Source organism: Colletes latitarsis, chromosome 13 (genome assembly GCF_051014445.1).
Source record: "Colletes latitarsis isolate SP2378_abdomen chromosome 13, iyColLati1, whole genome shotgun sequence".
NCBI lineage: Eukaryota > Metazoa > Arthropoda > Insecta > Hymenoptera > Colletidae > Colletes > Colletes latitarsis.
In genome coordinates this window covers 11,011,819-11,029,750 of record NC_135146.1, presented here as the reverse complement: position 1 = coordinate 11,029,750, position 17,932 = coordinate 11,011,819, and the positions used below count along the sequence as shown (strand labels likewise).

At 27.2% G+C, this 17,932-nt stretch overlaps 1 protein-coding gene across 1 annotated transcript in view; it reads left to right on the top strand.

The window, feature by feature from the left end:
* The window catches only part of Spz4 (Spaetzle domain-containing protein 4), a 33,296-nt gene that overhangs the window by 3,981 nt on the left and 11,383 nt on the right, over positions 1–17,932 (top strand). The window contains exon 2 of the mRNA XM_076780727.1: positions 8,618–8,796. Within this exon, the coding sequence (XP_076636842.1) occupies positions 8,618–8,796 (179 nt within the window). The remainder of the gene's footprint in view (positions 1–8,617; positions 8,797–17,932) is intronic.

The window sequence follows — 17,932 nt, the reverse complement described above, 5'->3', positions numbered from 1 at the left end:
CCTTTGTCACATCGAATAAATTAAGTGCAATTGCAATATTTGACACAAATCGTGCATTTTTTGGGCCTCTGATACTAACAATAACAATATTGGAATACTATTGCCTCGATCAAACGTTTATTATACCAATTTACTATTTCAAAGCAATGTATTTTCATTTTATTTTGTGTATTTAAAAATTTGCTTTATTACATCGATTAAATTAAATGCAATTGCAATATTTGGCACAAATTGTCCATTTTTTGAGCCACTGACACTAACAATAACGATATTGGGATACTATTGTTTCGATCGAACGTTTATTATACCAATTTACTGTTTCAAAGTAATGTATTTTCATTTTATTTTGTGTATTTAAAAATTTGCTTTGTCACATCGAATAAATTAAGTTCAATTGCAATATTTGGCACAAATCGTCCATTTTTGAGCCACTGACACTAACAATAACGATATTGGGATACTATTGTTTCGATCGAACGTCTTTTTATTGCTATTTACTGTTTCAAAGTAATGTATTTTCATTTTATTTTGTGTATTTAAAAATTTCCTTTATTACATCGAATAAATTGAATGCAATTGCAATATTTGGCACAAATCGTCCATTTTCTGAGCCACTGACACTGACAATAACGATATTGGGATACTATTGTTTCGATCGAACGTTTATTATACCAATTTACTATTTCAAAGTAATGTATTTTTATTTTATTTTGTGTATTTAAAAATTTCCTTTATCACATCGATTAAATTAAATGCAATTGCAATATTTGACACAAATCGTCCATGTTTTGAGCCACTGATACTAACAATAACGATATTGCGATACTATTGTTTCGATCGAACGTTTATTATAGCAATTTACTGCTTCAAATTAACGCATTTTCATTTTATTTTGTGTATTTAAAAATTTGCTTTATTACATCGAATTAATTAAGTGCAATTGCAATATTTAACACAAATCGTCCATTTTTGAGCCACTGACCCTAACAATAACGATTTGCAATACTATTGTTTCGATCGAACGTTTATTATTCTAATTTACTGCTTCAAAGTAATGTATTTTCATTTCATTTGATCTCTTTTAAAAATTTCCTTTGTCACATCGAATAAATTAAATGCAATTGCAATATTCGACACAAATCGTCCATTTTTTGAGCCACTGACACTAACAATAACAATGTTGTGATACTATTGTTTCGATCGAACGTTTATTATAGCAATTTACTGTTTCGAAGTAATGTATTTTCATTTTATTTTGTGTATTTAAAAATTTCCTTTGTCACATAGAATAAATTAAATGCAATTGCAATATTTGACACAATCATCCATTTTTTGAGCCACTGACACTAACAATAACGATATTGCGATACTATTATTTCGATCGAACGTTTATTATACCAATTTACTGCTTCAAAGTAATGTATTTTCATTTTATTTGATCTCTTTTAAAAATTTGCTTTATTACATCGAATTAATTAAGTGCAATTGCAATATTTGACACAAATCACCCATTTTTTGAGCCACTGATACTAACAACAACGATATTGGGATACTATTGTTTCGATCGAACGTTTATTATAGCAATTTACTGCTTCAAAGTAATGTATTTTCATTTTATTTTGTGTATTTAAAAATTTGCTTTATTACATCGAATAAATTAAGTGCAATTGCAATAGTTGATACAAATCATGCATTTTTTGAGCCACTGACACTAACAATAACGATATTGCAATACTATTGTTTCGATCGAACGTTTATTATACCAATTTACTGTTTCAAAGCAATGTATTTTCATTTTATTTTGTGTATTTAAAAATTTGCTTTATTACATCGAATAAATTAAGTGCTATTGCAATATTTGGCACAAATCGTCCATTTTTGAGCCACTGACACTAACAATAACGATATTGGGATACTATTGTTTCGATCGAACGTTTATTATACCAATTTACTACTTCAAACTAATGTATTTTCATTTTATTTGATCTCTTTTAAAAATATCCTTTCTCACATCGAATAAATTAAGTGCAATTGCAATATTTGATACAAATCGTCCATTTTTTGAGCCTCTGATACTAACAATAACGATATTGGGATACTATTGTTTCGATCGAACGTTTATTATACCAATTTACTGTTTCAAAGTAATGTATTTTCATTTTATTTTGTGTATTTAAAAATTTGCTTTATTACATCGAATAAATTAAGTGCAATTGCAATATTTGGCACAAATCATCCATTTTTTGAGCCACTGACACTAACAATAACGATATTGGGATACTATTATTTCGATCGAATGTTTATTATACCAATTTACTGCTTCAAAGTAATGTATTTTCATTTTATTTGATCTCTTTTAAAAATTTGCTTTATTACATCGAATTAATTAAGTGCAATTGCAATATTTGACACAAATTGTCTATTTTTTGAACCACTGCCACTAACAATAGCGATTTGCAATACTATTATTTCGATCGAACGTTTATTATAGCAATTTACTGCTTTAAAGTAACGCATTTTCATTTTATTTTGTGTATTTAAAAATTTGCCATGTCACATCGAATAAATTAAGTGCAATTGCAATATTTGGCACAAATCGTCCATTTTTGAGCCTCTGACACTAACAATAACGATTTGCAATACTATTGTTTCGATCGAGCGTTTATTATACCAATTTACTGCTTCAAAGTAATGTATTTTCATTTTATTTTGTGTATTTATAAAAAAACCTTTATCACACCGAATAAATTAAATGCAATTGCAATATTTGACACAAATCGTCCATTTTTTGAGCCACTGACACTAACAATAACGATATTGGGATACTATTGTTTCGATCGAACATCTTTTTATACCAATTTACTGTTTTAAAGTAATGTATTTTCATTTTATTTTGTGTATTTAAAAATTTGCTTTATTACATCGAATAAATTAAGTGCAATTGCAATATTCGACACAAATCGTCCATTTTTTGAGCTTCTGATACTAACAATAACAATATTGGAATACTATTGTCTCGATCGAACGTTTATTATACCAATTTACTATTTCAAAGTAATGTATTTTCATTTTATTTTGTGTATTTAAAAATTTGCTTTATTACATCGAATAAATTAAGTGCAATTGCAATATTTGGCACAAATCGTCCATTTTTGAGCCTCTGACACTAACAATAACGATTTGCAATACTATTGTTTCGATCGAACGTTTATTATACCAATTTACTGCTTCAAAGTAATGTATTTTCATTTTATTTTGTGTATTTATAAAAAAACCTTTATCACATCGAATAAATTAAATGCAATTGCAATATTTGGCACAAATCGTCCATTTTTTGAGCCACTGACACTAACAATAACGATATTGGGATACTATTGTTTCAATTGAACATCTTTTTATACCAATTTACTGTTTCAAAGTAATGTATTCTCATTTTATTTTGTGTATTTAAAAATTTCCTTTATTACATCGATTAAATTAAGTGCAATTGCAATATTTGACACAAATCGTCCATTTTTTGAGCCACTGACACTAACAATAACGATATTGGGATACTATTGTTTCGATCGAACGTTTATTATACCAATCTACTGTTTCAAAGTAATGTATTCTCATTTTATTTTGTGTATTTAAAAATTTCCTTTATTACATCGATTAAATTAAGTGCAATTGCAATATTTGACACAAATCGTCCATTTTTTGAGCCACTGACACTAACAATAACGATATTGGGATACTATTGTTTCGATCGAACGTTTATTATACCAATCTACTGTTTCAAAGTAATGTAATTTCATTTTATTTGATCTCTTTTAAAAATTTCCTTTGTCACATCGAATAAATTAAGTGCAATTGCAATATTTGATACCAATCATCCATTTTTTGAGCCACTGACACTAATAATAACGATATTGCAATACTATTGTTTCGATCGAACGTCTCTTTATTCCAATTTACTATTTCAAAGCAATGTATTTTCATTTTATTTTGTGTATTTAAAAATTTGCTTTATTACATCGAATAAATTAAATGCAATTGCAATATTTGATACAAATCGTCCATTTTTTGAGCCACTGACCCTAACAATAACGATTTGCAATACTATTGTTTCGATCGAACGTTTATTATACCAATTTACTGCTTCAAAGTAATGTATTTTCATTTTATTTTGTGTATTTAAAAATTTGCTTTATTACATCGAATAAATTAAGTGCAATTGCAATATTTGACACAAATCGTCCATTTTTGAGCCACTGATACTAACAACTACGATATTGCAATATTATTGTTTCGATCAAACGTTTATTATACCAATTTACTGCTTCAAAGTAATGTATTTTCATTTCATTTGATCTCTTTTAAAAATATCCTTTATCACATCGAATTAATTAAATGCAATTGCAATATTTGGCACAAATCGTCCATTTTTTGAGCCACTGACATTAACAATAACGATATTGGAATACTATTGTTTCGATCGAACGTTTATTATACCAATTTACTGCTTCAAACTAATGTATTTTCATTTTATTTGATCTCTTTTAAAAATTTCCTTTATCACATCGAATAAATTAAGTGCAATTCCAATATTTGACACAAATCGTCCATTTTTGAGCCACTGATACTAACAACAACGATTTGCAATAGTATTGTTTCGATCGAAAGTTTCGTTAGACCAATTTACTGCTTCAAAGCCCTAACGATCCAACGCGCTGGCACTTATTTTCTCGTGTGGTAATTATTTTCTAGTTATGTCACTATTGCAGCATGTGAGTGATATAGAATCCAGTTTCCATCGCACGTTATCAGTCGATTGCAGGAACGGTTCGTTAGACTGACATTGAAGCAGTGAACTGTATAGTTTATAGCGTCGATTCCTCCGATTCTCGTTCGCGAATATACATTCCAATTCGAAATTTATTGGACAGTTGCAGTTTTTAATAAAAAATAAATGGCAGATGTTCGACTTTAATCACAGCATTCGAACGGTAAAATATTTTTAAAAAATATTAACAAATAGTCGAATAACACTGGGGAACAAAAGTTATAAAACTGGAGACTTCAACGCGTGCAAATTTGCATGGTTGTCAGAAGAAATCCTAGAAACACAAAAATATTGAATAAACATTCATTTCAAACATTGCAAAAATATTTTTTAACCCACATTTTTTCATATGAGAAAAATATTGGATCTGATTATTGTATACATGTGCAAAAAATATGAATTGAATGTTTAAGAAATATAAGCTAAATATTCAGAGAATATAAACTAGATATTTAAAAAATGTGAATTTGAAAAATATAAATTCAATATTTAAATGAAATTATACAAAAAATTAATTTCTCTGTACAGGATGTTCGGTTATACCTGGGAAAAATTTTAATGGGGGATTCTAGAGGCCAAAATAAGACGAAAATCAAGAATACTAATTTGTTGATGGAGGCTTCGTTAAAAAGTTATTGACGTTTAAAGTTCTGCCCTTAATGAATTTTTTTCTCGAAAATGCGCAAGATTTCGGGGGTATGTCTGTTGACCAAAAATGCTTGCAATTGACCCCTGCAACTAAAAATAATTTTTTTAGAACAATTCGAAAATTTTTTTTTTCGTCGAAAAATTTGAGCACCCAATTGAATTTTTTTCTCAAAAGTGATTAGGATTTCGTGGGTATGTGTATTCACCAAAAATAATTGTAATTGACCCACGCAACCGAAAATAATTTTTTTAGAACAATTCGAAAATTTTTTTTGTCGTCGAAAAATTTGAGCACCTAATTGAATTTTTTTCTCGAAAGTGATTAGGATTTCGAGAATATGTCTATTGACCAAAAATGATTGTAATTGATCCCCCTAGCTAAAAATAATTTTTTCAGAACGATTTGAAATTTTTTATTTTCGTCGAAAAATATCAACAGCTAACTGTCGATTTTTCATAAAAATTCGTTTTTCATTTTTAATAATTTTGTTTGACGCCCTACAGAAAAGTTGTCTAATACTTTTTTGTAGGTATCCATGAGGTCTACTTCAGAAAAAAGTTTCATTGAAATATATTCACTATTGCAGGAGTTATGGTCGTTTGAAAATTGGACCATTTTTATGGGGTTTTTCTAACTTTACGGGGTCAACGAATAAATTTTTCAGTATTTTTAGAATTTCTACGTATTCCCCACTAAAATACGCGTTGATTGCTTTTTTAAACATTAAAATCGTCCAATCCGTTCAGAAGTTATGACGTTTTAAAGATTTGCATGAAAATTCGGGCAGACATTTCTGGCCATAAGTTACATTTTCGATTAGGAATTTTTTTCTCGAAAATGATTAAGATTTTGAGGGCATGTCTATTCACCAAAATTGATTGTAATTAACCCTCGCAACTAAAAATAATTTTTCCACAACGATTTGAAATTTTTGAATTTAATTGTTAATAACTTTTTAACGAAGCCTCCATCAACAAATTGGTATTCTTGATTTTCGTCCTATTTTGGCCTCTAGAATCCCCAATTAAAATTTTTCCCAGATGAACATTCTATTTCTAATATTAAATAAAGATTCATTTTATCAGAAAAAATATTTTCTTCATAATATGAAATAAATATCTGCACATTTTGAAAAGATATTCTATTTCTAATATTACATAAAGATTCATTTTATAATAAGAAAAGAATATTTTCTTCATAATATGAAATAAATATCTGTATATTAGCAAAAAATCTACTTCTAATATTGCATAAAGATTCATTCAATATTCTGAAAAACATATTTTTCTCGTAACACGAAATAGATATTTCCTGCACATTTAAAAAAGAACATTTGTTACTTAATAGAAAATAAACATTCTATGTATATTGGAATATTAAAAAAAGATTGAATCTCTTTTTAATATCATATGAATGTGTATACAATATTTTGTGTTAAAGTTATTAATTTTACTTGATGGGGATATGCTATTTCCTGCATATTTAAAAAAGAACATTTGTTACTTAATAGAAAATAAACATTGTATATTGGAATATTAAAAAAAGATTGAATCTCTTTTTAATATCATATGAATCTGTATACAATATTTTGTGTTAAAGTTATTAATTTTACTTGATGGGGATATGCTATTTCCTGCATATTTAAAAAAGAACATTTGCTACTTAATATAAAATAAACATTGTATATTGGAATATTAAAAAAAGATTGAATCTCTTTTTAATATCATATGAATGTGTATACAATATTTTGTGTTAAAGTTATTAATTTTACTTGATGAGGATATGCTATTTCCTGCATATTTAAAAAAGAACATTTGTTACTTAAGATAAAATAAACATTGTATATTGGAATATTAAAAAAAGATTGAATCTCTTTTTAATACCATATGAATGTATACAGGGTGTTCGGCCACCTCTGGGAAAAATTTTAACGGGGAATTCTAGTGGCCAAAATAAGTCGAAAATCAAGAATACCAATTTGTTGATGGAGGCTTCCTTAAAAAGTTATTAATAATTAAATTCAAAAATTTCAAATCGTTCTGGAAAAATTATTTTCGGTTGCGGGGGTCAATTGCAATCATTTTTGGTGAATGCACATACCCCCGAAATCCTATCCACTTTCGAGAAAAAAATTCGAGTAGATACTGAAATTTTCGGACGAAATTAAAAAATGTCAAATCATACTAAAAAAATTATATTTAATTACAGGGGTTAATTACAATCATTATTGGTCATTACACATACCCTCGAAATCTTACGCATTTTCAAGAAAAAAATTCCTTATCGAAAATCTAATTAGGTGCCTGAATTTTTCGACGAAAAAAAAAAAATTTCAAATTGTTTTAGAAAAATTGTTTTCAGTTGTGGGGGCTAATTACAATCATTTTTGGTGAATAGACACACTTCTGAAATCCTACTCACTTTCTAGAAAAAAATTCAAGAAGGTGTGAAATTATTCGACGAGAAAAAAAAAATTTCAAATCATTCTGGAAAAATTATTTTCAATTGCAGGGATCAGTTGCAATAATTTTTGGTGAATAGACATACACCCAAAATCCTACCCATTTTCGAGAAAAAAATTCAAATAGATGGACAAATTGCCGTTCTACAGCCGCAACTTTGAACGTTGATAACTTTTTAACAGAGCCTCCATCAACAAATTGGTATTCTTGATTTTCGTCTTATTTTGGCCTCTAGAATCCTCTATTAAAATTTTTCCCAGGGGTGGCCGAACACCCTGTATACAAATATTTTGTGCTAAAGTTATTAATTTTACTTGATGGGGATATGCTATTTCCTGCATATTTAAAAAAGAACATTTGTTACATAATATAAAATAAACATTGTATATTGGAATATTAAAAAAGATTGAATCTCTTTTCAATATCATATGAATGTGTATACAAATATTTTGTGCTAAAGTTATTAATTTTACTTGATGGGGATATGCTATTTCCTGCATATTTAAAAAAGAACATTTGTTACTTAATAGAAAATAAACATTGTATATTGGAATATTAAAAAAGATTGAATCTCTTTTTAATACCATATGAATGTGTATACTTTGTTTCTATATTTTGTGCTGAAGTTATTAATTTTACTTGATGGGGATATGCTAATATTAATTTTAATTATTGTAATAGGTGATCACATATCAACACGTGAGATGTCAAGGAGGTGGTGGACCAAGTACTTTCGGATACGATGCGTCCTCAGCTTGCAGCAAACCGTATTCGCGTTCCAGTCGCGCGCGATTCGCGAATCTTCCCTGCGATTTTCGACGACAGAACTGGTGCGCGATAGCCGGAAGTGCTTATCCATGGTACGTAAACGAGATTATTTCTACCACAGCAGGGTCAAAGAAAGTACACCTGACCCTCCTTTTGCACGGTGAAAGCGAGTAAAAGAGAATCGTGGTAATATTAACACATTATCGACGAGAAACGAGTATTCTCGTTTAACAACAAATGTGTTTTCCTAGTAATTCCACCGATAACACGAGAAAAAGAATCTATTATCCACGTATAACCTCTGAAAATTTTAATAAACTATATTAATTATAAAAACACTTATCACATTTTTAGTATACACATGTTGAAGGAATTCTATGTTATTAAAATCATCCTATAGTAAAGTTTTAATAAAAATGCCCCATCGTTAATGCGTTAACAGAAACGTAAATAAATAGAAATGTCTACGAAAGAAATTTAAAATACGGGAATTGACAAATTGGCAATTGTAAAAGTTACAAGTTTATTGTGTTTACTTTAAAGATAAATATATCAAAATTATGAGAATATTGACACGCGTGTTTTCGTGACAATGAAATATACTCGAACGTTCGAATCATAAAAAATCGACGGTGGTATTCAATTTCTCGGTTTCTATTAACGTCGTTGCGATTGAAAACGGTAGAAAGCTAATTTGGAGAACGGAAAGAGAAATATTCGTGCGTCTTCGTTGCTCGAACGTGTCTATCGTGTGCGGTATGAATTTCAAACGAGAGACCGAATGCCATCAAATATTAAAATCGCGCGTGACTAAACTGAAAAGGCATCGGGGAAGTACTTTTACTCTCGCTGATACGGCTGGTAGAGAGCCATGGCGGTCACATTTTACCTGTATGGCGGGAAAATCATGTTTCACGATCGTTAAAAAGAAAATTTAGACACGTATCATACGTCTTTTAAAACGAAGATTTTTGGACGAAATTAAAAAATTTCAAATCATTCTAAAAAAATTATTTTTAGTTGTAAGGGTCCATTACAATTATTTTTGGTGAATAGAGATACCCTCGAAATCCTACGCGTTTTCGAGAAAAAAATTAAAATAGACGTTGAAATTTTTCGACGAAATTAAAAAATTTCAAATCATTCTAATAAAATTATTTTTAGTTGTAAGGGTCCATTACAATTATTTTTGGTGAATAGAGATACCCTCGAAATCCTACGCGTTTTCAAGAAAAAAATTAAAGTAGATGTTGAAATTTTTCGACGACAAAAAAAATTTTCAAATTGTTCTAAAAAAATTATTTTTAGTTGTAAGGGTCCATTACAATTATTTTTGGTGAATAGAGATACCCTCGAAATCCTACGCATTTTCGAGAAAAAAATTAAAGTAGACGTTGAAATTTTTCGACGAAATTAAAAAATTTCAAATCATTCTAAAAAAATTATTTTTAGTTGTAAGGGTCCATTACAATTATTTTTGGTGAATAGAGATCCCCTCGAAATCCTACGCATTTTCGAGAAAAAAATTAAAGTAAATGTTGAAATTTTTCGACGAAATTAAAAAATTTCAAATTATTCTAAAAAAATTATTTTTAGTTGTAAGGGTCCATTACAATTATTTTTGGTGAATAGAGATACCCTCGAAATCCTACGCATTTTCGAGAAAAAAATTAAAGTAAATGTTGAAATTTTTCGACGAAATTAAAAAATTTCAAATCATTCTAAAAAAATTATTTTTAGTTGTAAGGGTCCATTACAATTATTTTTGGTGAATAGAGATATCCTCGAAATCCTACGCATTTTCGAGAAAAAAATTAAAGTAGATGTTGAAATTTTTCGACGAAAAAAAAAATTTTCAAATTGTTCTAAAAAAATTATATTTAGTTGCTGGGGTCCATTACAATTATTTTTGGTGAATAGAGATACCCTCGAAATCCTACGCATTTTCGAGAAAAAAATTAAAGTAAATGTTGAAATTTTTGGACGAAATTAAAATATTTCAAATCATTCTAAAAAAATTATTTTCAGTTGTAAGGGTCCATTACAATTATTTTTGGTGAATAGAGATACCCTCGAAATCCTACGCATTTTCGAGAAAAAAATGAAAATAGATGTTGAAATTTTTCGACAAAAAAAAAAAATTTCAAATTGTTCTAAAAAAATTATTCTTAGTTGTAAGGGTCCATTACAATTATTTTTGGTGAATAGAGATCCCCTCGAAAACCTACGCATTTTCGAGAAAAAAATTAAAGTAGATGTTGAAATTTTTCAACGAATAAAAAAATTTTCAAATTGTTCTAAAAAAATTATTTTTAGTTGTAAGGGTCCATTACAATTATTTTTGGTGAATAGAGATACCCTCGAAATCCTACGCATTTTCGAGAAAAAAATTAAAGTAAATGTTGAAATTTTTCGACGAAATTAAAAAATTTCAAATCATTCTAAAAAAATTATTTTTAGTCGTAAGGGTCCATTACAATTATTTTTGGTGAATAGAGATACCCTCGAAATCCTACGCATTTTCGAGAAAAAAATTAAAGTAAATGTTGAAATTTTTCGACGAAATTAAAAAATTTCAAATCATTCTAAAAAAATTATTTTTAGTTGTAAGGGTCCATTACAATTATTTTTGGTGAATAGAGATATCCTCGAAATCCTACGCATTTTCGAGAAAAAAATTAAAGTAGATGTTGAAATTTTTCGACGAAAAAAAAAATTTTCAAATTGTTCTAAAAAAATTATATTTAGTTGCTGGGGTCCATTACAATTATTTTTGGTGAATAGAGATATCCTCGAAATCCTACGCATTTTCGAGAAAAAAATTAAAGTAAATGTTGAAATTTTTGGATGAAATTAAAAAATTTCAAATCATTCTAAAAAAATTATTTTTAGTTGCAGTAGTCAATTACAATTATTTTTGGTGAATAGAGATACCCTCGAAATCCTACGCATTTTCGAGAAAAAAATTAAAGTAAATGTTGAAATTTTTCGACGAAATTAAAAAATTTCAAATCATTCTAAAAAAATTATTTTTAGTTGTAAGGGTCCATTACAATTATTTTTGGTGAATAGAGATATCCTCGAAATCCTACGCATTTTCGAGAAAAAAATTAAAGTAGATGTTGAAATTTTTCGACGAAAAAAAAAATTTTCAAATTGTTCTAAAAAAATTATATTTAGTTGCTGGGGTCCATTACAATTATTTTTGGTGAATAGAGATACCCTCGAAATCCTACGCATTTTCGAGAAAAAAATTAAAGTAAATGTTGAAATTTTTGGACGAAATTAAAATATTTCAAATCATTCTAAAAAAATTATTTTCAGTTGTAAGGGTCCATTACAATTATTTTTGGTGAATAGAGATACCCTCGAAATCCTACGCATTTTCGAGAAAAAAATGAAAATAGATGTTGAAATTTTTCGACAAAAAAAAAAAATTTCAAATTGTTCTAAAAAAATTATTCTTAGTTGTAAGGGTCCATTACAATTATTTTTGGTGAATAGAGATCCCCTCGAAAACCTACGCATTTTCGAGAAAAAAATTAAAGTAGATGTTGAAATTTTTCAACGAATAAAAAAATTTTCAAATTGTTCTAAAAAAATTATTTTTAGTTGTAAGGGTCCATTACAATTATTTTTGGTGAATAGAGATACCCTCGAAATCCTACGCATTTTCGAGAAAAAAATTAAAGTAAATGTTGAAATTTTTCGACGAAATTAAAAAATTTCAAATCATTCTAAAAAAATTATTTTTAGTCGTAAGGGTCCATTACAATTATTTTTGGTGAATAGAGATACCCTCGAAATCCTACGCATTTTCGAGAAAAAAATTAAAGTAAATGTTGAAATTTTTCGACGAAATTAAAAAATTTCAAATCATTCTAAAAAAATTATTTTTAGTTGTAAGGGTCCATTACAATTATTTTTGGTGAATAGAGATATCCTCGAAATCCTACGCATTTTCGAGAAAAAAATTAAAGTAGATGTTGAAATTTTTCGACGAAAAAAAAAATTTTCAAATTGTTCTAAAAAAATTATATTTAGTTGCTGGGGTCCATTACAATTATTTTTGGTGAATAGAGATATCCTCGAAATCCTACGCATTTTCGAGAAAAAAATTAAAGTAAATGTTGAAATTTTTGGATGAAATTAAAAAATTTCAAATCATTCTAAAAAAATTATTTTTAGTTGCAGTAGTCAATTACAATTATTTTTGGTGAATAGAGATACCCTCGAAATCCTACGCATTTTCGAGAAAAAAATTAAAGTAAATGTTGAAATTTTTCGACGAAATTAAAAAATTTCAAATCATTCTAAAAAAATTATTTTTAGTTGTAAGGGTCCATTACAATTATTTTTGGTGAATAGAGATATCCTCGAAATCCTACGCATTTTCGAGAAAAAAATTAAAGTAGATGTTGAAATTTTTCGACGAAAAAAAAAATTTTCAAATTGTTCTAAAAAAATTATATTTAGTTGCTGGGGTCCATTACAATTATTTTTGGTGAATAGAGATACCCTCGAAATCCTACGCATTTTCGAGAAAAAAATTAAAGTAAATGTTGAAATTTTTGGACGAAATTAAAATATTTCAAATCATTCTAAAAAAATTATTTTCAGTTGTAAGGGTCCATTACAATTATTTTTGGTGAATAGAGATACCCTCGAAATCCTACGCATTTTCGAGAAAAAAATGAAAATAGATGTTGAAATTTTTCGACAAAAAAAAAAAATTTCAAATTGTTCTAAAAAAATTATTCTTAGTTGTAAGGGTCCATTACAATTATTTTTGGTGAATAGAGATCCCCTCGAAAACCTACGCATTTTCGAGAAAAAAATTAAAGTAGATGTTGAAATTTTTCAACGAATAAAAAAATTTTCAAATTGTTCTAAAAAAATTATTTTTAGTTGTAAGGGTCCATTACAATTATTTTTGGTGAATAGAGATACCCTCGAAATCCTACGCATTTTCGAGAAAAAAATTAAAGTAAATGTTGAAATTTTTCGACGAAATTAAAAAATTTCAAATCATTCTAAAAAAATTATTTTTAGTCGTAAGGGTCCATTACAATTATTTTTGGTGAATAGAGATACCCTCGAAATCCTACGCATTTTCGAGAAAAAAATTAAAGTAAATGTTGAAATTTTTCGACGAAATTAAAAAATTTCAAATCATTCTAAAAAAATTATTTTTAGTTGTAAGGGTCCATTACAATTATTTTTGGTGAATAGAGATATCCTCGAAATCCTACGCATTTTCGAGAAAAAAATTAAAGTAGATGTTGAAATTTTTCGACGAAAAAAAAAATTTTCAAATTGTTCTAAAAAAATTATATTTAGTTGCTGGGGTCCATTACAATTATTTTTGGTGAATAGAGATATCCTCGAAATCCTACGCATTTTCGAGAAAAAAATTAAAGTAAATGTTGAAATTTTTGGATGAAATTAAAAAATTTCAAATCATTCTAAAAAAATTATTTTTAGTTGCAGTAGTCAATTACAATTATTTTTGGTGAATAGAGATACCCTCGAAATCCTACGCATTTTCGAGAAAAAAATTAAAGTAAATGTTGAAATTTTTCGACGAAATTAAAAAATTTCAAATCATTCTAAAAAAATTATTTTTAGTTGTAAGGGTCCATTACAATTATTTTTGGTGAATAGAGATATCCTCGAAATCCTACGCATTTTCGAGAAAAAAATTAAAGTAGATGTTGAAATTTTTCGACGAAAAAAAAAATTTTCAAATTGTTCTAAAAAAATTATATTTAGTTGCTGGGGTCCATTACAATTATTTTTGGTGAATAGAGATACCCTCGAAATCCTACGCATTTTCGAGAAAAAAATTAAAGTAAATGTTGAAATTTTTGGACGAAATTAAAATATTTCAAATCATTCTAAAAAAATTATTTTCAGTTGTAAGGGTCCATTACAATTATTTTTGGTGAATAGAGATACCCTCGAAATCCTACGCATTTTCGAGAAAAAAATGAAAATAGATGTTGAAATTTTTCGACAAAAAAAAAAAATTTCAAATTGTTCTAAAAAAATTATTCTTAGTTGTAAGGGTCCATTACAATTATTTTTGGTGAATAGAGATCCCCTCGAAAACCTACGCATTTTCGAGAAAAAAATTAAAGTAGATGTTGAAATTTTTCGACGAAAAAAAAAATTTTCAAATTGTTCTAAAAAAATTATATTTAGTTGCTGGGGTCCATTACAATTATTTTTGGTGAATAGAGATATCCTCGAAATCCTACGCATTTTCGAGAAAAAAATTAAAGTAAATGTTGAAATTTTTGGATGAAATTAAAAAATTTCAAATCATTCTAAAAAAATTATTTTTAGTTGCAGTAGTCAATTACAATTATTTTTGGTGAATAGAGATACCCTCGAAATCCTACGCATTTTCGAGAAAAAAATTAAAGTAAATGTTGAAATTTTTCGACGAAATTAAAAAATTTCAAATCATTCTAAAAAAATTATTTTTAGTTGTAAGGGTCCATTACAATTATTTTTGGTGAATAGAGATATCCTCGAAATCCTACGCATTTTCGAGAAAAAAATTAAAGTAGATGTTGAAATTTTTCGACGAAAAAAAAAATTTTCAAATTGTTCTAAAAAAATTATATTTAGTTGCTGGGGTCCATTACAATTATTTTTGGTGAATAGAGATACCCTCGAAATCCTACGCATTTTCGAGAAAAAAATTAAAGTAAATGTTGAAATTTTTGGACGAAATTAAAATATTTCAAATCATTCTAAAAAAATTATTTTCAGTTGTAAGGGTCCATTACAATTATTTTTGGTGAATAGAGATACCCTCGAAATCCTACGCATTTTCGAGAAAAAAATGAAAATAGATGTTGAAATTTTTCGACAAAAAAAAAAAATTTCAAATTGTTCTAAAAAAATTATTCTTAGTTGTAAGGGTCCATTACAATTATTTTTGGTGAATAGAGATCCCCTCGAAAACCTACGCATTTTCGAGAAAAAAATTAAAGTAGATGTTGAAATTTTTCAACGAATAAAAAAATTTTCAAATTGTTCTAAAAAAATTATTTTTAGTTGTAAGGGTCCATTACAATTATTTTTGGTGAATAGAGATACCCTCGAAATCCTACGCATTTTCGAGAAAAAAATTAAAGTAAATGTTGAAATTTTTCGACGAAATTAAAAAATTTCAAATCATTCTAAAAAAATTATTTTTAGTCGTAAGGGTCCATTACAATTATTTTTGGTGAATAGAGATACCCTCGAAATCCTACGCATTTTCGAGAAAAAAATTAAAGTAAATGTTGAAATTTTTCGACGAAATTAAAAAATTTCAAATCATTCTAAAAAAATTATTTTTAGTTGTAAGGGTCCATTACAATTATTTTTGGTGAATAGAGATATCCTCGAAATCCTACGCATTTTCGAGAAAAAAATTAAAGTAGATGTTGAAATTTTTCGACGAAAAAAAAAATTTTCAAATTGTTCTAAAAAAATTATATTTAGTTGCTGGGGTCCATTACAATTATTTTTGGTGAATAGAGATATCCTCGAAATCCTACGCATTTTCGAGAAAAAAATTAAAGTAAATGTTGAAATTTTTGGATGAAATTAAAAAATTTCAAATCATTCTAAAAAAATTATTTTTAGTTGCAGTAGTCAATTACAATTATTTTTGGTGAATAGAGATACCCTCGAAATCCTACGCATTTTCGAGAAAAAAATTAAAGTAAATGTTGAAATTTTTCGACGAAATTAAAAAATTTCAAATCATTCTAAAAAAATTATTTTTAGTTGTAAGGGTCCATTACAATTATTTTTGGTGAATAGAGATATCCTCGAAATCCTACGCATTTTCGAGAAAAAAATTAAAGTAGATGTTGAAATTTTTCGACGAAAAAAAAAATTTTCAAATTGTTCTAAAAAAATTATATTTAGTTGCTGGGGTCCATTACAATTATTTTTGGTGAATAGAGATACCCTCGAAATCCTACGCATTTTCGAGAAAAAAATTAAAGTAAATGTTGAAATTTTTGGACGAAATTAAAATATTTCAAATCATTCTAAAAAAATTATTTTCAGTTGTAAGGGTCCATTACAATTATTTTTGGTGAATAGAGATACCCTCGAAATCCTACGCATTTTCGAGAAAAAAATGAAAATAGATGTTGAAATTTTTCGACAAAAAAAAAAAATTTCAAATTGTTCTAAAAAAATTATTCTTAGTTGTAAGGGTCCATTACAATTATTTTTGGTGAATAGAGATCCCCTCGAAAACCTACGCATTTTCGAGAAAAAAATTAAAGTAGATGTTGAAATTTTTCGACGAAAAAAAAAATTTTCAAATTGTTCTAAAAAAATTATATTTAGTTGCTGGGGTCCATTACAATTATTTTTGGTGAATAGAGATATCCTCGAAATCCTACGCATTTTCGAGAAAAAAATTAAAGTAAATGTTGAAATTTTTGGATGAAATTAAAAAATTTCAAATCATTCTAAAAAAATTATTTTTAGTTGCAGTAGTCAATTACAATTATTTTTGGTGAATAGAGATACCCTCGAAATCCTACGCATTTTCGAGAAAAAAATTAAAGTAAATGTTGAAATTTTTCGACGAAATTAAAAAATTTCAAATCATTCTAAAAAAATTATTTTTAGTTGTAAGGGTCCATTACAATTATTTTTGGTGAATAGAGATATCCTCGAAATCCTACGCATTTTCGAGAAAAAAATTAAAGTAGATGTTGAAATTTTTCGACGAAAAAAAAAATTTTCAAATTGTTCTAAAAAAATTATATTTAGTTGCTGGGGTCCATTACAATTATTTTTGGTGAATAGAGATACCCTCGAAATCCTACGCATTTTCGAGAAAAAAATTAAAGTAAATGTTGAAATTTTTGGACGAAATTAAAATATTTCAAATCATTCTAAAAAAATTATTTTCAGTTGTAAGGGTCCATTACAATTATTTTTGGTGAATAGAGATATCCTCGAAATCCTACGCATTTTCGAGAAAAAAATGAAAATAGATGTTGAAATTTTTCGACAAAAAAAAAAAATTTCAAATTGTTCTAAAAAAATTATTCTTAGTTGTAAGGGTCCATTACAATTATTTTTGGTGAATAGAGATCCCCTCGAAAACCTACGCATTTTCGAGAAAAAAATTAAAGTAGATGTTGAAATTTTTCAACGAATAAAAAAATTTTCAAATTGTTCTAAAAAAATTATTTTTAG